Source organism: Salmo salar, chromosome 08, assembly GCF_965601325.2.
Source record: "Salmo salar chromosome 08, fSalSal1, whole genome shotgun sequence".
In the NCBI taxonomy this organism is placed as follows: Eukaryota; Metazoa; Chordata; class Actinopteri; order Salmoniformes; family Salmonidae; genus Salmo; species Salmo salar.
The window spans coordinates 28,095,202-28,118,412 of NC_138298.1; the positions used below are offsets into that span (position 1 = coordinate 28,095,202).

The window sequence follows — 23,211 nt, forward strand, 5'->3', positions numbered from 1 at the left end:
AATACTAATTGAGTGTATGTAAACTTCTGACCCACTGGGAATGTGATGAAATAAATAAAAGCTGAAATAAATCATTCTCTCTACTATTATTCTGACATTTCACATTTTTTAATAAAGTGGTGATCCTAACTGACCTAAGACAGGGAATTTTTACTTGGAATAAATGTCAGGAATTGTGAAAAACTGAGTTTAAATGTATTTAGCTAAGGTGTATGTAAACTTCCGACTTCAACTGTATACATGTCGGTTCCTTGTGATCCCCAGACGTACTTTCCTTCTTTATCAAATCTGTTACTAAGAAGTAACCCCTCAAGGGCTCTTACATTTTCTCATGTAACAAGACACACATGAGTTCTATCCAGCTAAATATGTTCTATAGTCCAATGTTCCCTTTGTAGACCTTATATCTCCATCTCCCTATGTTAGATGATAGCATGGAAAGCAAGCAGTGAAGGAGATAGTGCTTATAAAACAATTGGTACAAAAACAGGGAGGAATTTCCAGTGGACCTTTATTTTATAGTGTGATGAAATAACTATGACATTAATAGTAAATCTCCATTCATCATGCTTCTGAGGCAGCAATGTGAGCTGTGACAGCAACTGTAAATTAATCTTACAGTAGCATATAGCTTTTTAGCTTGACAGGCAGAAATACAATTTTAACTTTCACCTTTACTGAGGGAAATATGAAATTCTGTGCTCTCAAATGTGCAATACGCTGATCTATCTTTATGTTCATGATGTAAGTAGTGATGACTAAAATACATGTCCAAGCGTCCTATCCTGTAAATTGTGAAAGGAGACATGAATTCATGGCTGGTGTTCTCTTGCTTGGCTGAAGAGCTTGGCTGCCTTAAAGTGTTCCAGTTAAAATGTCTTCAGGCCCTTTTCCAGGTTGATAGGAAAGGCAAGGCCAACTTTCACTCTTTAATTCTCTAACAGTTCTAAATATTAGGAAGAAGTTCCAAATGTTTGGTTTACTTTGTGTATATAGAGGAAGCTTTAAATATCAAGTAATGAAGTCAAACATCTTGTAGCTATGGACTCTCATTGAGACCTGCATGCATTTACTACAGCTGCCACTGTAGTTCCCAATGCTGCACCAAATGCCATACCAAATGGGCCTCCATATACTCCCACAATCGCTCCGATTGCGGCACCTTTCCTTAAGCGGTGTGTATTCTCAGCTTTCTCTCTAGCTTCACTTTCCTGTTTTCTCCTCAGCTTCTCTTCTTCTTCCCTTAGACGCTCTCCTTCAAACTTTGCCTTTATTTCTTCCATCTCTCTGCGTCTCTGCTCTTCGTTCTCTTTCAGGATCCGCTCTTTCTCTTCTTCAATTGCTCTCTCTGCCTTTTGGAACATCTCAGTGGTGTAATGGCTTCCTCCATTCACCTTCACCATCTTGTTTATCTTCTCAAGCAGCTCAGTGACCTGGGAGGGATTCTGATCTCTGTTTTTGAATACATGAAAGCCCCCTTTACATTTGGCAATGAAACTTTCCAGTTCGAGATTTCCATGGAGGAAGTCTTCAATTGTTTCATCATCATCAAGAAGGTCTCCATGTGTGAAGAGAACCATGGTGTATTTGGATGCTTCAACACCAAATAATTTCTGAATCAGCTCCACGGTTTCCTGCTCCTCTTTAGTGAATCTTTCCAGCCTGATCACAACCAGGAACACATGGGGACCAGGAGAAGAGAAAAGCAGGCACTGTGAGATCTCTTTCACTGCCTCCTCCTGTGTTAACTTGGTGTCAAACAAGCCATGTGTGTCAATGACAGCTACATGTTGCCCTCCCACCATTCCTCTTTTCTTTTCACATATTGATGTCACAGAATATGAGGACATTTTGGATTCAAACGCTTTTCTCCCCAGGATGCTGTTTCCTGATGCACTCTTCCCAGCTCCCGTCTTCCCCAGCAGAACAATCCGGACCTCTTCATTTTGTTCTGTTGGATAAGAAGGAAATGTTGTTACTGTAGAGAGAAGTCTGGTGTTGATGTTCTTTCTGTTTGGTCATCTTACAGAACAGCTACTGAATATGATCAGTCTCACATTACTTCTTAAACATTGATGGTCTATAGAATATTAACTGTAAGCAAATTAACAATGACATTATCTATAAATTAAGCTACAATCCTACATTCATTTTATGAAAATGTATTAATTTAATAAAACAAATATTTTGCAAACCCATAGAAAAACTAAACTGATTTACAAAAATGCAAATCAGTTTACATATCTATCTTCTAGTAGCTTATATACAGTGAAGTGAACTATGTATTGTGTGGGACACATTCAAAGAGAGTCTAAAATACTCAACCAGAGAGAAGCAAGGAAAAGGCATCTGAAAGAAAGTTGGGGAGACAACCAAGCTTCCATGTAAGTTCTGACTTTCTCAGAAACCCTAATAACAAACAGGAGTTTTTCAACATATTGACAAAGAAGGTGTGTGCCAATGAATCTGAAGATGGAAAATAGATCTATGCTACAACTGATGAATCTACGTTGTCTTTCACTTTGTCTTTCGGATGGAATGTTAAACAGGTGTCCTGACTCTATGGTCACTTAAGATTGCATGGCACTTATTGCAAGAGTAGGGGTGTTAACCATGGTGTCCTGGCTAAATTCCCAATCTGGCCCTCATACCATCACGGCCACCTAATCAACCCCAGCTTTCAATTGGCTTGTTTGTCCACCTTCCTCTCCCCTGTAACTATTTCCCAGGTTGTTGCTGTAAATGAGAATGTGTTCAGTCAACTTACTGGGTAAAAAAAAATATATAATAATTCTAACAGTGGATACATACATCATTGTCTTCCTTGCTGGTCTGTTCTTAACAAGGATTATCCAACCATAAAGCTTTGGGTTGCTTTTGGTATGGGGAAAAACTAGCAGGAGATTTGCATCAACACCATCTACGAGAAGCTTGGGATGCGAGTTTGGCTTTGTCAGGCTTCCATGCATTTACAGGCTGTAATACAACCTCACAGTTTCATGGAAAAGGCAAAAAGACAGCTTGGAGTGCATGGACATCATTTCCAGAGGGGTAATTCCACAGTAACAGATTTGAGCTTTGACTCCGTTTTTTCACTTTAAAAAAGTATGACAAAAAAACCCCCATTGAAATCAAAGTTTAACCAACCCTATAACTCTATGCACAATGACTACTTTTAACAATTTCCATTGAAAAATGTACTAAATCTAATTTAGTGGAAGAACTATGCAGATAGTGGCAGGTAGACTAGTGGTTAGAGCGTTGGGCCAGTACAAATCTATTTGGGTTATTTTCACTGTACTACTGTACTATCCAAACTTGTGAAACATACATCTATGATAGTTTCATATTTGGTCCAGTACGGTCCATATGTGGACTTAACATCAAGGCCAAAGTGGACTGAACAAAAAGATCAAGTCCATGGACATCCTGTGTCAGTTGGTGCACAGTGGGTGAGGAGGCTTGTTACAGTAAATGGAAACAGAGGGGACTTGTGGGTAACTGGAGAGGGAGAGAGAAAGAAAGAGAGGGGTTGTCCAGATTCAATTCATAAACAACTTCTATATCAGTAAAATCACTAGAACTAAATTGGTAGGTCTATCATTATTTGTTACTTCTGTTAATATTCATTATCCTCCCTCCTCATGAGGGAGAGAAATTAGAAAATGACTTAAAGATATGTGGGTTTTTGGCAACGGAACTAAAAGGCAGTATTTCTTAATCTTACAGAAGGTACACAATGAATCCAAAACTAAAATATATACTGAACAAAAATATAAACGCAACATGTAAAGTGTTGGTCCCATGATTTCATGAGCTGAAATAAAATATTCCAGACATTTTCCATTTGCACAAAAAGCTTATTTCTCTCAAATGTTGTGCACAAATTTCTTAACATCCCTGTTAGTGAGCATCCATCCACCTGACACGTGACATATCAAGAACCTGATTAAAGAGCATGATCATTACACAGGTGCACCTTGAGCTGGGGACAAAAGGCCACTAAAATGTGCAGTTTTGTCACACAACACAATTCCACAGATGTCTCAAGTTGATGGAGCATGCAATTGGCATGCAGGAATGTCCTCCAGAGATGTTACCTGAGAATTGAATGCTCATTATTCTACCATAGGCCATCTCCAACGTCGTTTTAGAGAATTTGGCAGTACGTCCTTCCGACCTCACAACCACAGAACAAATGTAACCACACCAGCCCAGGACCTCCACATCAAGGACCAATCATAACTCACTGATTGGCTGGGCCTGGCTCCCCAGTGGGTGGGCCTGGCTGTCAAGTGGGTGGGCCTATGACCTCCGACGCCTACCCATGGCTGCACTCCTGCCCAGTCATGAGAAATCCATAGATTAGGGCCTAATGAATTAATTTCAATTGACTGATTTCCTTATATGAACTGTAAGTAAGTACAATATTTGAAGATCTTGCATGTTGCATTTATATTTTTGTTCAGTATATTTTAAAAGTACACTATCATTGCAGAGCATTTGGATAGTTTAAGAATTTTTTAAGATAAATACACAACAAACGATAAATGGAACTATTTTTTTCTGTAATAGAGAACTAGAGGTCAATGGAACTAGTTGTTTTTCAGTTCAACATCTGCTTAGAATCTGTGTAGGGGTTCCGGGACCCATAGCTACATGCAGCAAGTTCTCATTGGTCCAAATAATTTTTACATTGAGCCTGAAACTAAACACTTTGGCTGTATTCCACACACTTAAAAGACACCCTCTCCCCTCAAATTAAGTGGACACTTCTGATGACCTATCATGACATTTGACGAGTATACACTTGCAGGGCAAGGGACGAGGGAATGTGTCACTCGTTCGTCCCACGGTTGTATTTTTAGACATCATGGAACCACTGGTAGCTGTTTTGGGTGCATTATACAGCCTACAATACCCTTGTTTGTACATTATGCCTTGAATCTATTCTTCCGCGCCAAGAAACTTGCTCCATTTACTAGAGGTTGACCGATTAATCAGAACGGCCGATTTCAAGTTTATAACAAATCGGAAATACGCATTGTTGGACACTGATTGTGGCAGATAAAAAAAATGAATAACTTTATTTAACTAGGCAATTCAGTTAAGAACAAATTCTTATTTTCAATGACTGCCTAGGAACAGTGGGTTAACTGCCTTGTTCAGGGGCAGAATGACAGATTTTTACCTTGTCAGCTCGTAGATTCAATCTTGCAAACTTCCGGTTATTAGTGACTACCTGTTACCTTGGCTTCTTGCTGTAGTCGCGTAAGTTGCTAGTTAGCATTAAACTTATCTTATATAAAAAAAAAAAATCTATCTTAACATAATCACTAGTTAACTACACATGGTTGATGATATTACTAGTTTATCTAGCGTGTCCTGCATGCATATAATTGATGCTGTGCCTGTTAATTTCTCCTCGAATCACAGCCTAATTCGCCAAACGGGTGATGATTTAACAAGCGCATTCGCGAAAAAAAGCACTGTCGTTGCGCCAATGTGTACCTAACCATAAACATCAATGCCTTTCTTTAAAATCAATACACAAGTATATATATTTTAAACCTGCATATTTAGTTAATATTGCCTGCTAACATGAATTTCTTTAAACTAGGGAAATTGTGTCACTTTTCTTGCATTCCGTGCAAGCAGTCAGGGTATATGCAGCAGTTTGGGCCGCCTGGCTCGTTGCGAACTGTGTGAAGACCATTTATTCCTAACAAAGACCGTAATCAATTTGCCAGAATTGTACATAATTATGACATAACATTGAAGGTTGTACAATGTAACAGCAATATTTAGAGTTAGGGATGCCACCTGTTAGATAAGATACGGAACGGCTCCGTATTTTACATGAAGAATAAACGTTTTGTTTTCGAAAAGATAGTTTCCGGATTTGACCATAATAATGACCTAAGGCTCGTATTTCTGTGTGTTATTATGTTATAATTAAGTCTATGATTTGATAGAGCAGTCTGAGCGATGGTAGGCAGCAGCAGGCTCGTAAGCATTAATTCAAACAGTACTTTCGTGCGTTTGCCAGCAGCTCTTCGCAATGCTTCATGCATTGAGCTGTTTATGACTTCAAACCTATCAACTCCCGAGATTAGGCTGGTTGTACCAACCATTTACTCTCTGTTCCGAACGCACTAGACGACCAGTTCTTATAGCCTTTAGCCGTACCCTTACCCTACTCCTGGATTAGGAAGGCCACCAAAAATCCTGAAATTTCCATCACTAACAATAACATTTTCCAACAAGATAGAACTGCCAAAGGGGGCGGAGTTGCAATCTACTGCAGAGATAGCCTGCAGAGTTCTGTCTTACTATCCAGGTCTGTGCCCAAACAATTCGAGCTTCTACTTAAAAAAAAAAAAATCCACCTTTCCAGAAAAAAAGTATCTCACCGTTGCCGCTTGTTATAGACCACCTTCAGCCCCCAGCTGTGCCCTGGACACCATATGTGAATTGATTGCCCCCATCTATCTTCAGAACTCGTACTGTTAAGTGACCTAAACTGGGACACACTTAACACCCCGGCCATCCTACAATCTAAGCTAGATGCCCTCAATCTCATTCCCAAATCCGTAAACACGAGCACCCTCATAGATATCATCCTGACCAACCTGCCCTCTAAATACACCTCTGCTGTCTTCAACCAGGATCTCAGCGATCACTGCCTCATTGCCTGTGTCCGTAATGGGTCTGCGGTCAAACGACCACCCCTCATCACTGTCAAGCGATCCCTAAAACACTTCAGCGAGCAGGCCTTTCTAAATCGACCTGGCCCGGGTATCCTGGAAGGATATTGACCTCATTCCATCAGTGGATGCCTGGTTATTCTTTAAAAGTGCTTTCTTCACCATCTTAAATAAGCATGCCCCATTTAATTTTTTTTTTTTAACCAGGAACAGACATAGCCCTTGGTTCACTCCAGACCGGACTGCCCTTGACCAGCACAAAAACATCCTGTGGCGTACTGCATTAGCATCGAATAGCCCCTGCAATATGCAACTTTTCAGGGAAGTCAGGAACCAATATACACAGGCAGTTAGGAAAGCAAAGGCTAGCTTTTTCAAACAGATATTTGCATCCTGTAGCACAAACTCCAAAAAGTTCTGGGACACTAAAGTCCATGGAGAATAAGAGCACCTCCTCCCAGCTGCCCACTGCACTGAGGCTAAGAAACACTGTCACCACCGATAAATCCAAGATAATTGAGAATTTCAAGAAGCATTTTTTGACAGCTGGCCATGCCTTCCACCTGGCTACCCCTACCCCGGTCAACAGCTCTGCACCCCCCACAGTAACTTGCCCAAGCCTCCCCCACCCAAATCCAGATAGCTGATGTTCTGAAAGAGCTGCAAAATCTGGACCCCTACAAATCAGCTGGGCTAGACAATCTGGACGCTCTCTTTCTAAAATTATCCGCCGCAATTGTTGCAACCCCTATTACTAGCCTGTTCAACCTCGCTTTCATATCGTCCGACATCCCCAAAGATTGGAAAGCTGCCGCGGTCATCCCCCTCTTCAATGGTGGAGACACTCTAGACCCAAACTGTTACAGACCTATATCTAGCCTACCCTGCCTTTCTAAGGTCTTCGAAAGCCAAGTTAACAAACCTTCTCCGCTATGCGATCTGGTTTCTGAGCTGGTCATGGATGCACCTCAGCCACGCTCAAGGTCCTAAACGATATCCTTACCGCCATCGATAAAAGACAATACTGTGCAGCCGTATTCATCGACCTGGCCAAGGCTTTCGACTGTCAATCACCACATTCTTATCGGCAGACTCAACAGCCTAGGTTTCTCAAATGCCTTGTCTGATTCAACAACTACTTCTCTGATAGAGTTCAGTGTGTCAAATCGGAGGGCCTGTTGTCCGGACCTCTGGCAGTCTCTACGGGGGTGCCACAAGGTTCAATTCTCGGGCCGACTATTTTCTCTGTATACATCAATGATGTCGCTCTTGCTGCTGGTGATTCTCTGATCCACCTCTACGCAGACAACACCATTCTGTATACTTCTGGCCCTTCTTTGGAAACTGTTAACTAACCTCCAGACGAGCTTCCATGCCATACTCTCCTTCTGTGGTTTCCAACTGCTCTTAAATGCAAGTAAAACTAAATGCATGCTGTTCAACCGATCGCTGCCCGCACCTGCCCGCCCGTCTAGCATCACTATTAAGGACGGGTCTGACTTAGAATATGTGGACAACTACAAATACCCAGGTGTCTGGTTAGACTGTAAACTCTCCGTCCAGACTCACATTAAGCATCTCCAATCCAAAATTAAATCTAGAATCGGCTTCCTATTTCGCAACAAAGCATCCTTCACTCATGCTGACAAACATACCCTCGTAAAACTGACCATCCTACCGATCCTCGACTTCGGCAATGTCATTTACAAAATAGCCTCCAACACTCTACTCAGCAATTTGGATGCAGTCTATCACAGTGCCATCCGTTTTGTCACCAAAGCCCCATATACTACCCACCACTGCGACCTGTATGCTCTCGTTGGCTGGCCCTCGCTTCATATTCGTCGCCATACCCACTGGCTCCAGGTCATCTATAAGTCTTTGCTAGGTAAAGCCCCGCCTTATCTCAGCTCACTGGTCACCATAGCAGCACCCACCCGTAGCACGCGCTCCAGCAGGTATATTTCACTGGTCACCCCCAAAGCCAATTCCTCCTTTGGCCGCCTTTCCTTCCAGTTCTCTGCTGCTAATGACAGGAACGAATTGCAAAAATCGCCGGAGACTAACTTTAAGCATCAGCTGTCAAAGCAGCTTACAGATCATTGCACCTGTACATAGCCCACCTGTAAATAGCCCTTCCAACTACCTCATATTGTTATTTTATATATTATTTTGCTCCTTTGCACCCCAGTATCTCTACTTGCACATTCATCTTCTGCACATCCATCACTCGTGTTTATTTGCTAAATTGTAATTACTTCGCCACTACGGCCTATTTATTGCCTTAACTCCCTAATCTTACCTCATTTGAACACACTGTAAATATACTTTTCTATTGTGTTATTGACTGTACGTTTGTTTATTCCATGTGTAACTCTGTTGTTGTTTGTGTCGCACTGCTTTGCTTTATCTTGGCCAGGTCGCAGTTGTAAATGAGAACTTGTTCTCAACTGGCCTACTTGGTTAAATAAAGGTGAAATAAAAAATAAAAAAAGAATTATATGCCCTATAGTCAATTATGATTGCATTTCGTATCTTGGCTAGAAGACAATGCAAATGTTAGCCATCAGACTATATCAGGTAAATTGAAAATTACAATGTTTAAGTGTGATGTCAGGGAAAGTTTTATTCACAAGCTAACACCCCCACAGCATGATGCTGCCACCACCATGCTTCACTGTAGGGATGGTGCCAGGTTTCCTCCAGACGTGATGCATGGCATTCAGGCCAAAAAGTTCAATCTTGGTTTCATCAGAACAGAGAATCTTGTTTCTCATGATCTGAGAGTCTTTAGGTGCCTTTTGGCAAACTCTAAGCTGGCTCTCATGTTCCTTTTAGTGAGGAGTGGCTTATGTCTGGTCACTACCATAAAGGCCTGATTTTACATTTACGTCATTTATCAGACGCTCTTATCCAGAGCGATTTACAGATTGGTGCATTCACCTTATGATATCCAGTGGAACAACCACTTTACAATAGTACATCTATATCTTTTTTTTGGAGTGGGGGGTTAGAAGGATTACTTTATCCTATCCCAGGTATTCCTTAAAGAGGTGGGGTTTCAGGTGTCTACAGAAGGTGGTGATTGACTCCGCTGTCCTGGCATCGTGAGGGAGCTTGTTCCACCATTGGGGTGCCAGAGCAGCGGACAGTTTTGACTGGGCTGAGCGGGAACTGTGCTTCCGCAGAGGTAGGGGGGCCAGCAGGCCAGCGGTGGATGAACGCAGTGCCCTTGTTTGGGTGTAGGAACTGATCAGAGCCTGAAGGTACGGAGGTGCCGTTCCCCTCACAGCTCCGTAGGCAAGCACCATGGTCTTGTAGCAGATGCTAGCTTCATCTGGAAGCCAGTAGAGGGTGTGGAGGGGTGGGGTGACGTGAGAGAACTTGGGAAGGTTGAACACCAGACGGGCTGCAGCGTTCTGGATGAGTTGTAGGGGTTTAATTGCACAGGCAGGGATCCCCGCCAGCAGCGAGTTGCTGTAATCCAGACGGGAGATGACAAGTGCCTGGATTAGGACCTGTGCCGCTTCCTGTGTAAGGCAGGGTCGTACTCTGCGAATGTTGTATAGCATGAACCTACAGGATCGGGTCACCGCCTTGATGTTAGCGGAGAACGACAGGGTGTTGTCCAGGGTCACGCCGAGGCTCTTAGCACTCTGGGAGGAGGACACAATGGAGTTGTCCACCGTGATGGCGAGATCATGGAAAGGGCAGTCCTTCCCCGGGAGGAAGAGCAGCTCTGTCTTGCCGAGGTTCAGCTTGAGGTGGTGATCCGTCATCCACACTGATATGTCTGCCAGACATGCGATTCGCCGCCTGGTTATCAGAAGGGGGAAAGGAGAAGATTCATTGTGTGTTGTCTGCGTAGCAATGATAGGAGAGACCATGTGAGGATATGACAGAGCCAAGTGACTTGGTGTATAGCGAGAATAGGAGAGGGCCTAGAACTGAGCCCTGGGGGACACCAGTGGTGAGAGCACGTGGTGCGGAGACGGATTCTCGCCACGCCACCTGGTAGGAGCGACCTGTCAGGTAGGACGCAATCCAAGAGTGAGCCGCGCCGGAGATGCCCAATTCGGAGAGGGTGGAGAGGAGGATCTGATGGTTCACAGTATCAAAGGCAGCAGATAGGTCTAGAAGGATGAGAGCAGAGGAGAGAGAGTTAGCTTTAGCAGTGCAGATAGCCTCCGTGACACAGCGAAGAGCAGTCTCAGTTGAATGACCAGCCTTGAAACCTGACTGATTTCGATCAAGAAGGTCATTTTGAGAGAGATAGCAGGAGAGCTGGCCAAGGACGGCACGTTCAAGAGTTTGAGAGAAAAGAAATAAGGGATACTGGTCTGTAGTTGTTGACGTCGGAGGGATTGAGTGTAGGTTTTTTGAGAAGGGGTGCAACTCTCGCTCTCTTGAAGACGGAAGGGACGTAGCCAGCGGTCAAGGATGAGTTGATGAGCGAGGTGAGGTAAGGGAGAAGGTCTCCGGAAATGGTCTGGAGAAGAGAGGAGGGGATAGGATCAAGCGGGCAGGTTGTTGGGCGGCCGGCCGTCACAAGACGCAATATTTCATCTGGAGAGAGAGGGGAGAAAGAGGTCAAAGCATAGGGTAGGGCAATGTGAGCAGGACCAGCGGTGTCGTTTGACTTAACAAACGAGGATCGGATGTCGTCGACCTTCTTTTCAAAATGGTTGACGAAGTCATCCGCAGAGAGGGAGGAGGGGGGAGGAGGATTCAGGAGGGAGGAGAAGGTGGCAAAGAGCTTCCTAGGGTTAGAGGCAGATGCTTGGAAGTTAGAGTGGTAGAAAGTGGCTTTAGCAGTAGAGACAGAAGAGGAAAATGTAATGAGGAGGGAGTGAAAAGATGCCAGGTCCGCAGGGAGGCTAGTTTTCCTCCATTTCCGCTCGGCTGCCCGGAGCCCTGTTCTGTGAGCTCGCAATGAGTCGTCAAGCCACGGAGCAGGAGGGGAGGACCGAGCCGGCCGTGAGGATAGGGGACATAGAGTCAAAGGATGCAGAAAGGGAGGAGAGGAGGGTTGAGGAGGCAGAATCAGGAGATTGGTTGGAGAAGGATTGAGCAGAAAGAAGAGATGATAGGATGGAAGAGGAGAGTAGCAGGAGAGAGAGAGCGAAGGTTGCGACAGCGCAATACCATCTGAGTAGGGGCAGAGTGAGTAGTGTTGGAGGAGAGCGAGAGGGAAAAGGATACAAGGTAATGATCGGAGACTTGGAGGGGAGTTGCAGTGAGATTAGTAGAAGAACAGCATCTAGTGAAGATGAGGTCAAGCGTATTGCCTGCCTTGTGAGTAGGGGGTGACGGTGAGAGGGTGAGGTCAAAAGAGGAGAGGAGTGGAAAGAAGGAGGCAGAGAGAAATGAGTCAAAGGTAGACGTAGGGAGGTTAAAGTCACCCAGAACTGTGAGGGGTGAGCCATCCTCAGGAAAGGAACTTATCAAGGCGTCAAGCTCATTGATGAACTCTCCAAGGGAACCTGGAGGGCGATAAATGGTAAGGATGTTAAGCTTGAATGGGCTAGTGATTGTGACAGCATGGAATTCAAAGGAGGAGATAGACAGATGGGTCAGGGGAGAAAGAGAGAATGTCCACTTGGGAGAGATGAGGATTCCAGTGCCACCACCCCGCTGACTAGATGCTCTCGGGGTGTGCGAGAATACGTGGTCAGACGAGGAGAGAGCAGTAGGAGTAGCAGTGTTTTCTGTGGTAATCCATGTTTCCGTCAGCGCCAAGAAGTTGAGGGACTGGAGGGTAGCATAGGCTGAGATGAACTCTGCCTTGTTGGCCGCAGACCGGCAGTTCCAGAGGCTGTCGGAGACCTGGAACTCCACGTGGGTCGTGCGCACTGGGACCACCAGGTTAGAATGGCAGCGGCCACGCGATGTGAAGCGTTTGTATGGCCTGTGCAGAGAGGAGAGAACAGGGATAGACCGACACATAGTTGATAGGCTACAGGAGAGGCTACGCTAATGCAAAGGAGATTGGCATGAAAATTAACTAAACAACTGGGGAAGCGAGAGAGCAGGGCCTCCCTCACTAACAATTCACTGAAACACTAAAACATAACTTTCCTAGCTTCCACTAGAAATTATAATTGATGTAAACTACAGTGGTTCAATGTTTCCAGGAATAGGCTCAAACTTAGTTTATTCCGCTAGATAACTTGGTACAGTATTCTTCCGTGAAAACCCACCTAGTGCACCGTGTCCTATGACGCCGTAGCTAACTAGCATGCTAGCATCCTATAACACACGGTCAGCACCAATACTTGGTTACAACAAGCTACCAATGGATCATTCGTGTCCGTGTCTAGTTCATAACGCAGAAGTAATTAAACGTTGGCTAGCTAACACAAAGTCAGTCCTGCTACCTACACAAGTGGATTACACATCTCGAATGTTCAGAAAGTTAAGCTTACGTTGCAAAAATCATAGACTAAAAATGATACAGCTAGCTGGTAGGGTTAGCTAGCTAGCAGGGCGCGCGTTGTTGACTATGTTAGAAAATGTAGCTGGCTAGCTAACCTCGATATGTACTCTGTACTACGCCTTTATCTTGATACAAAGACAACTATGTAGCTAGCTAACATTACACTAGTCAAATGGTTCCGTTGTAATGTATTGGTGGAGTGCTGCAGAGATGTCTTTCTGGAAGGTTCTCCCATCTCCACAGAGAAATTCTAGAGCTCTGTCAGAGTGACCATTGGGTTTTTGTCACCTCCCTGACCAAGACCCTTCCCTCCCGATTTCTCAGTTTGGCCGGGCGGCCAGCTCTAGGAAGTGTGTTGTACCCCGGGCACCAAAGTGTGTGTTGTACCCCGGGAACTACTGTACCCCGGGCACCAAAGATGTCGATGTCGATTAAGGCAGCCCCCCGCACCTCTCTGATTCAGAGGGGTTGGGGTAAATGCAGAAGACACATTTCAGTTGAATGCATTCAGTTGTACAACTGACTAGTATCCCCCCTTTCCCTGTATGCCTTTCCAAATCATGTCCAATCAATTGAATTTACCACAGGTGGACTCCGATCAAATTGTAGAAACATCTCAAGGATAATCAATGGAAACAGCATGCACCTGAGCTCAATTTCGAGTCTCATAGCAAAGAGTCTGAATACTTATGTAAATAAGTTATTTTATAAATTTGACATTTTTCCTAAAACCCTGTTTTTGCTTTGTCATTGTAGGGTATACACTGCGTGCACAATTATTAGGCAAGTGAGTATTCTGATCTTATCATTGTTTCTATTCACATTTTCGAACTCCAAACCATATAAACTTGAATGCTTATTGGATTTAATCATTTTCAGGTGATATGTATTTGTGTAATGAGGGAGGGTGTGGCGAAAGTGAATAACACCTTATATCAAGGTGTGCATAATTATTAGGCAGCCTCATTACCTCAGGTAAAATGGGCCCAAAAATAAATTTAACTGACACTGAAAAGCCAAAAATGTTAAATGCCTTTCAGACGGATGCAACACTCTTTAAATAGCTAAACTATTGAGGCGTGACCACTGGACATTCAAACATTTGGTTGCGAATAGTCAACTGGGGCGCAAAAAACGCATGGGGAAGAAAATGTGCAAATTAACTGCAAAAGACTTGAGAAGAATTAAACGTCAAACTACCAGGAACCCATTATCCCAGTGTCACCGTATTACAGAACTGCAACCTACCTGGAGTGTTCAGAAGTACAAGGTGTCAAGTGCTAAGAGACATGGCCAAGGTCAAGAAGACTTAAACAAGACCACCACTGAATAAGATTCACAAGTTGAAGCGTCAAGATTGGGCAAAGAAATACCTGAAGACAGATTTTTCAAAGGTTTTATGGACAGATGAAATGAAAGTGACTCTTGATGGACCAAATGGATGGGCCTGTGGCTGGATCAGTAATGGACACAGGACACCACTTTGAGTCAGGTGCCAGGAAGGTGAAGGAGGGGTACTGGTATGGGCTGCTATCATTGAGGATGAGGTAGTTGGACCTTTTCGGGTTGAAGATGGACTGAAACTCAACTCCCAAACCTACTGCCAGTTTCTGGAAGATTCTTTCGTCAAACAGTGGTACAGGAAGAAGTCCTCAGCATTCTAGAAGGCCATGATCTTTATGCAGGACAAGGCTCCATCACATGCATCCAAGTACTCCACTGCTTGGCTAGCCAGCAAGGGCCTCAAAGATGCCTGAATAATGACCTGGCCCCCATTCTCACCTGACTTAAATCCTATTGAGAACTTGTGGGCCCTTCTCAAACGTGAGATTTACAGTGATGGAAGACAATACACCTTTTTGAACAGCATTTGGGAGGCTGTGGTTGCTGCTTCAGTGAAAATTGATCGTGAACAGATCAAGATTCCATGGATGGAAGGCTCATGGCAGTAATTGAAAATAAGGGTGGCTATATTGGTCACTGAATATTTTTGAAAGGCCAAAAATGTTATATAATTGTCATTTTGTGTTACTTACCTGTTACACTTGCTCTAAAAATTGAGAATAAACAAGTGAGTTGAGATAAATTATTTTTGTAATTTAGTTGCCTAATAATTGTGCACACTTATATTTCCCAGAGAAAGACAAAACTCACTTTTCCTTTGTTTAACATTCAGGTTTGAGGTTCAATAACATTTTGGATTGACTGAGAGCATTGCGTTCGTTCAACAATAAAATGAATGCCAAAGAATACAATTTGCCTAATAATTGTGCATGCAGTGTAGTTTGCTGAGGATTTTGTTTAATTTAATCAATTTTAGAATAAGGCTGTAACGTAACAAAATGTGGAAAAAGTCAAGGGGTCAATACTATCCGAAGGCACTATATAGCCCTGTGGTTGCTGAGCCCCACCTGTTTTGAGCTACACATAAATTTTTTTAAAATAATTTTAAATACATATGTTTTTTTGGGGGGAGGGCTTGCTTGTTTTGCATGTTATTTTGGCATTAATACGTGTCATATCAGTTTGCAAACAAAAGTTAATAAAGCCGCATACAAACAGGCAGCTCCAAAATGCCGGCATTTCAGCCTAGTTATGTGCTTTCTGTGGTGGTTGGGCAGGGCAGCAGAAAATAGGAGCATTGCACCGTGATTGGCTCAGTGTTCTGTCACTCATGGGGACACTACGTCACCCGCCTTTAGTAAGGGAGACATCAAGAATTTGAGCCCTTTTGGTTCTTTCATAGACTTAGATTAGAAGTGCCATTCCAAGTAGGCTCAAGGCCATTGGCCACAGATAATGCTATTATTATTTTTGTTGCCTTGTTCGTAACATGTTTTGTACATAATGTTGTTGCTACCGTCTCTTATGACCGAAAAGAGCTGCTAGACATCAGAACTGGGATTGCTCACTTCAAACTGGACAAAGAGTTTTTCTTCAATGAGTCGGACACCAGGGATATACTATTGATACCTGACCAGGCCTCGATCCCCGTGATTCGCAGGAGAAGGAAACGGAGACTTCGAGGCAAAAGATCGAGGTGCCTTGTGAGGACCAGGCGGTGAGTGGCTAATCTGCCCTTGCCCGCCGTTCTGCTAGCTAACGTTCAATCACTGGAAAATAAATGGGATGAACTGAAAGCACGTATATCCTACGAATGGGACATTAAAAACTAATATTTTATGCTTCACCGAGTCGTGGATGAAAGACGACATTAAGAACATAGAGCTGGCGGGTTATAAACTATTGGCAAGACAGAACAGCAGCCTCTGGTAAGACACGGGGCGGGGTTCTATGCATTTTTGTAAACAACAGCTGGTGCACGATATCTAAGGAAGTCTCAAAGTTTTGTTCGCCTGAGGTAGAGTACCTTATGATTAGCTGTAGCCCACATTATCTTCCTAGAAAGTTTTCATCTGCATTTTCCCAGCTGTCTACATACCTCCACAGAGCGAGATTGGAACTAAAACTGCACTCAATGAGCTGTATTCCGCCATAAGCAAACAGGAAAACGCTCATCCAGAGGTGGCATTTCCAGTGGCCGGTGACTTTAATGCAGGGAAACTTTAATCAGTTTTACCGAATTTCTAGCAACATGTTAAATGTGAAACCAGAGGAAAACAATTCTAGACTCCCTCTACTCCACACACAGAGACACGTACAAAGCTCTCCCTCGCCCTCCATTTGGAAAATCTGACCATAATTCTATCCTCCTGATTCCTGTTTACAAGCAAAAATGAAAGCAGGAAGCACCAGTGACTTGGTCTATAAAAAAAAGTGGTCAGATGAAACAGATGCTAAACTAAAGGACTGCTTTGCTAGTACAGACTGGAATATGTTATGGGATTCTTCCGATGGTATTGTTCCGGGATTCTTCCGATGGTATTGAGGAGTACACCACATCAGTCACTGGCTTTATCAAGAAGTGCATCGAGGACGTTGTCCCCACAGTGACTGTACGTACATACCCCAACCAGAAGCCATGGATTGCAGGCAACATTCGTACTGAGCTAAAGGATAGAGCTGCCGCTTTAAAGGAGTGGGACCTGCCGCTTTAAAGGAGTGGGACTCTAACCCGGAAGCTTATAAGAAATCCTGCTATGTCCTCTGACGCATCATCAAACAGGCAAAGCATCAATACAGGACTAAGATCGAATCGTACTACACTGGCTCCGACGCTAGTCGGATGTGGCAGGGCTTGCAAACTATTAGACTACAAAGGGAAGCACAGCAGAGAGCTGCCCAGTGACACGAGCCTACCAGACGAACTAATCTTCTGTGCTCGCTTCAAGGCAAGTAACATTGAAACATGCATGAGAGCATCAACTGTTCCCCGAGGACTGTGTGATCATGCTCTCTGCAGCCAATGTGAGTAAGACCTTCAAAGAGGTCAACATTCACAAGGACGTTGGGCCAGCTAGATTACCAGGACGTGTACACCGAGCATGCGCTGACCAACTGGCAAGTGTCTTCACTGACATTTTAGACCTCTCCCTGTCTGAGTCTGTAATACCAACATGTTTCAAGCAGACCACCATAGTCCCTTTGCCCAAGAACACTAAGGTAACCTGCCTAAATGACTACCGATCCGTAGCACTCACGTCTGTAGCCATAAAATGCTTCGAAAGGCTGGTATTGGCTCACATCAACACCATTATCCCAGAAACCCTAGACCCACTCCGTTTGCATACCGCACCAACAGATCCACAGATGATGCAATCTCTATTGCACTCCACACTGCCCTTTCCCATCCGGATAATAGGAACCTATGTGAGAATGCTATTCATTGACTACAGCTCAGCGTTCAACACCATAGTGTTCAACATCAAAGCTCATCACTAAGCTAAGGTCCCGGGGACTAAACAGCTCCCTCTGCAACATGGATCCTAGACTTCCTGACGGCCAGGTGATAAAGAGTAGGTAACACATCTGCCATGCTGACCCTCAACACGGGGGCCCCTCATGGGTGCGTGCTCAGTCCCCTCCTGTTCTCCCTGTTCACTCATGACTACACGGCCAGGCACAACTCCAACACCATCATTAAGTTTGCAGACAACACAACAGTGGTAGGCCTGATCACCGACAACGGCGAGACAGCCTATAGGGAGGAGGTCAGAGACCTGACCATGTGGTGCAAGGACAACAACCTCTCCCTCAACGTGACCAAGACAAAGGAGATGATTGGACTACAGGAAAAAGAGGACCGAGCACGCCCCCATTCGCATCGACAGGGCTGTAGTGTAGCAGGTTGAGAGCTTTCCTCGGCGTCCACATCAACAACAAACTAACATGGTTCAAGCACACCAAGACAGTCGTGAAGACGGCACGACAAAACCTATTCCCCCTCAGGAGACTGAAAAGATTTGGCATGGGTCCTCAGATCCTCAAATGATTTTACAGCTGCACCATCGAGAGCATCCTGATGGGTTGCATCACTGCCTGGTATGGCAATTGCTCGGCTTCCGACCGCAAGGCACTACAGAGGGTAGTGCAGACGGCCCAGTACATCACTGGGGCCAAGCTTCCTGCCATCCAGGACCTCATAAAAAAAATTTATACCTTTATTTAACTAGGCAAGTCAGTTACTTATTTTCAATGACGGCCTAGGAACAGTGGGTTAACTGCCATGTTCAGGGGCAGAACGACAGATTTTTAACTTGTCAGCTCAGGGATTAGATCTTGCAACCTTTTGGTTACTAGTTCAACGCTCTAATCACTAGGCTACCTGCCGCCTCTATACTAGGCGGTGTCAGAGGAAGGCCCTAAAAAAAAAAATCGTCAAAGACTCCAGCCACCCTAGTCATAGATCGTTCTCTCTGCTACCGCATGGCAAGCGGTACTGGAGCGCCAAGTCTAGGTCCAAGAGGCTTCTAAACAGCTTCTACCCCCAAGCCATAAGACTCTTGAACAGCTAATCAAATGGCTACCCAGACTATTTGCATCCCCCCCATGCTGCTGCTACTCTCTGTTTATCTATGCATAGGCACTTTAACAACCCTACCTGCATGTACATAATTATCTCGACACCGGTGAACCCTCACATTGACACAATGACTCTGTACTGGGACCCCCTGTATATACCACCGCTATTGTTTTTGTTATTACTGCTGCTCTTTAATTATTTGTTCTTATCTCTTATTACATTTTTTGGGGGTATTTTCTTAAAACTGCATTGTTGGTTAAGGGCTTGTAAGTAAGCATTTCACTGTAAGGTCTACACCTGATGTATTTGGCGCATGTGACAAATAACATTTGATTTGATCATCATAAACCAAGTAGACAATCTACAATAAATCCTTTTCACCCTTGTCATACGAAGAGAAATATTAAAAATAAATTATAGATAAAACGTATCGGTGCTCATCGGCCATAAACATTACACAACAAGTTGGCAATCGCAAATTCAACAATAAGTTGTTTGGAAGGAATTGGTGACAGTGACTAACCGCAAGCATTGCAACTGGGAAGTTGGAAATAAACAGTTCAAACTGGGAAAATACGTTTTGAACGGTCATTCAACTTGGAATTGTAAATCTGACATCTTTCTCTTTGATGACAAGAATTTGCCCACGAAGGACCACTTTCCTGTTCAACTACATCGGTCACAACAACGTGAGTCCAAAAATGTCTTGTATGCTGCTGCATAAATGATATAATATGCCAGCGAGATATGTATACTGTAGCTAAGAAAGTAATACTAAATGTATGTTATGAAGTAAACTGTTAGAAGCCCATGTGCCTCACACTAATAATTTGGTCTATTTTCACCTCTTAATTTCGCCTACTGTTCTGACTTGGTGGTGCACATGTAGACTATAACCTGTTTTTGAGAAAGGTAATCATCGGATATTGTAAGACCTATCATTGTCTGTTTGTATGCCCCCACACTGTAATAATGGCCCATGTTCTGAATTCTGTCATTGTACATTTCAAAAGTAATGAACAAATAGTTATATTGACTACATCAGTCCTAGCTTGCTCATTAATGTCTTAATCGAAATTACGGATTGCCTCTTATCCGCTTGTCGTCCCCTTATGCCATAGTTTGTACATCTCAATTGTCAGTAGAAACCACATTTGTTTAAGCAAGTCAGCCATATCAGCTATGTTTTTTTAAGGCAGTAAATGAGGCTGAATGGACTGTTTCGCTGCCAGACAATGTTCCGCTGATAGCCAGGTGTAGCAGTGGTAAGGTATTGGGACTGCTGTTGGGACAGCTTTATGAAGGCCCTAACAGTTTGTGGGCACCGTTATAGTCCAATTAATGTATTGTTAATTGTTGCGTTGTGTTTTGTTGTGGCTTTGCTGGCACGCATCTAAAAAAAAAAATGTTTGCCCCACCAAGATTTACATGCTAAAATCAACACTGGATCTATCATATAAAAGTAAGTTGGGCGATATGCAGAGGCACACATTTAATTCGTTTTTGCTTCATTACAAAACCGGACAAATGCTAAGCCACATTAACAGGGGAACACATAAATAATTACACTTCTCCCATTCTGATGAAAGTGCCTTTGTGATCCTTCTTCTGAGCGTATAGGTACAAATAATAATTGTCGACAAACTACCTGTATCAATATATTAAATCGGTCCTTGCCATTGGCTGCACGGAGTTTCATTAAGAGCTATACGATGCAGCCACATTTGCATGTTTACACTGAAATGTGAGATGTAATCTACATCTTGATTAGGTTGTTATAAATCTTCATTATTTCGTTTAATGATTTTCAATTTGACTGTCAAGAGTTGTATATAACCTACACTTTATCGTTTTTAACTTCTAACGCCTTGATCACACTGACAGTAGTTTCCGAAATGGCACACAGCATAATCTGGATTTGTGTGCAACCAAAGTTCAACATTAACAAACCGTCTACAGTTTGACCCATACGTTGGATAAATCCAACATAGGCACCACATAGAACGCACTGTAACTGCCTCAGCGACGCAATACTGCAAGGCAAGCGCAGCGTTCCATTGGAAATGAATGCACTTCTAGTGTACCAAGGCGTAACACCAGTGGGATGGGTGTGGCTTCCTGACAACGACCAAAAGAGCAGCTGCTCACCATTTTACAGCTCCATCTCAGTTAAACCTCTGACACTGCCAAAATATAATCTATGCAGGTGTAGTGTTGGCTATCGCAGTTTAATGCTTGATATGATTGAATTTAGGCCTAGGCTTGTTTTACTCTAAGGTTTGTAAACAATGTAAATGTGAACAAACAATGTATAGCCTCAAAACATTGTTACAACTATGCATTTGATATCAGTCCACCCATAGCTCTGTCTATGAACGATTTTTTTAGGGGATCGGGTGGGAAGGATGCTTTGTTATTGTTTCAATGAAAGATTATAGTTTTAAAAGGGTACGAGAGCTTTAATAGTGCAGGCAAAAAATGTAGTGCAGAATGTGTATTAAATATTTAAGTCCATATAACTCCTACATCATTATGCCTATATTTACAAATGACATGTATCCATTAGATACTCATTACAATAAACATATTATAGAAGGTGTTGTATAAAATATTGAATATGTAGTCTTTCCAAAAAGATTCACAGATATTAAACTTCTTTATATTTCATTTTTGAAAATCAATTTGGAAAGAACACCCATTTGGAATATCAAAACATGCAACAAGAATGTGGTTCATGCTTGTGCTTTGTAATAGTAATTTATAAACGTCCTTACCTTTGCCTGCCTGTTGTGAGAGTAGAGTCTAGAGTCTTCTGTCTACAAGTGGAGATGCGGCTGATGTTTTATAGAGATGTGGGGGCATGCCTCGTTGTACTTCATGATGTGATTGGTCACACTTTAAGGTTTTAGTTTTAGTCAGTCAGGTGATTTCTTATAAATCCTGGGTTGAGTTCCTGCACAGACTACATTGCTGACTCACACCAGATCTTACAACGCCTGGATGGTTATTTAATATATCAGCTAACTGCATAATGTGATAGTGTGAGCTGGATGATGTGGCTCACAACCATTGGTTAAAATATATTTAAAAAATATATATATATATATTATTTTTGGCCAGGTCGCAGTTGTTCTCAACTGGCCTACCTGGTTAAAAAGGTGAAGAAAAAAAAAAATAAGAAAAAAAAATATATATATATATATATATATTTTTTTTTTTCTTCACCTTTTTAACCAGGTAGGCCAGTTGAGAACAACTGCGACCTGGCCAATATAAAGCAAAGCAGTGTGACACAAAAAACAACACAGAGTTACACATGGAGTAAACAAACGTACAGTCAATAACACAATAGAAAAAGTCTATATACAGTAATAAATGCAACACCTGCACATCTTTACGGACAGGACCTCGACCATGCGCTCCTCTGCATGATAAAACCTAGGTCATTGAGTCCCTTTTTATTCAGTCAGGAGCTCTCAGATAGCTACAGCGTATTCGGAAAGTATCATTGACTTTTTCCACATTTTGTTACGTTACAGCCTTATTCGAAAATTGATTCAATCTACACATAACAGCCCATAATGACAAAGCAAAAACAGGTTTTTAGAAGAAAAAAAAAAATACTCTTACCCTTTACTCTGTACTTTGTTGAAACACCTTTGGTAGTGATTACAGCGTCAAGTATTCTTGGGTATGACACTACAATCTTGGACACCTGTATTTAGGGAGTTTCTCCAATTCTTCTCTGCTGATCCTCTTAAGCTCTGTCAGGTTGGATGGGGAGCGTCGCTGCACAGCTATTTTCAGGCCTCTCCAGAGATGTTCGATCGGGTTCAAGTCCGGGCTCTGGCTGGGCCCCTCAAGGACATTCAGCGACTTGTTCCGAAGTCTTGGCTGTGTGCTTAGGGTCGTTGTCTTGTTGGAAGGTTTTTCCATCAAGGATCTTTGTATTCGCTCTCTCGTCTTTCCCTCGATCCTGACAAGTCTCCCAGTCCCTGCTGCTGAAAAACATCCCACAGCACGATGGTGCCACCACCATGATTCACCGTAGGGATAGTGACAGTTTTCCTCCAGACGTGACGCTTGGCCAAAGAGTTCAATCTTGGTTTCATCAGACCAGAGAGTCTTTAGGTGCCTTTTGGCAA

The 23,211-nt window shown here is 43.2% G+C and overlaps 1 protein-coding gene across 1 annotated transcript; it reads right to left on the reverse strand.

The window, feature by feature from the left end:
- Nucleotides 1–493: 493 nt before the first annotated feature.
- LOC106610416 (GTPase IMAP family member 9-like) lies at nt 494–4,329 on the reverse strand. Its single transcript, XM_014209784.1, has 2 exons — nt 4,326–4,329; nt 494–1,951 (listed from the first exon to the last, which is right to left on the reverse strand). The coding sequence occupies exons 1-2, from the start codon at nt 4,327–4,329 to the stop codon at nt 1,050–1,052; spliced, it is 906 nt and encodes a 301-aa protein (XP_014065259.1). The 3' UTR covers nt 494–1,049.
- Between the last annotated feature and the right edge of the window lie 18,882 nt (nt 4,330–23,211).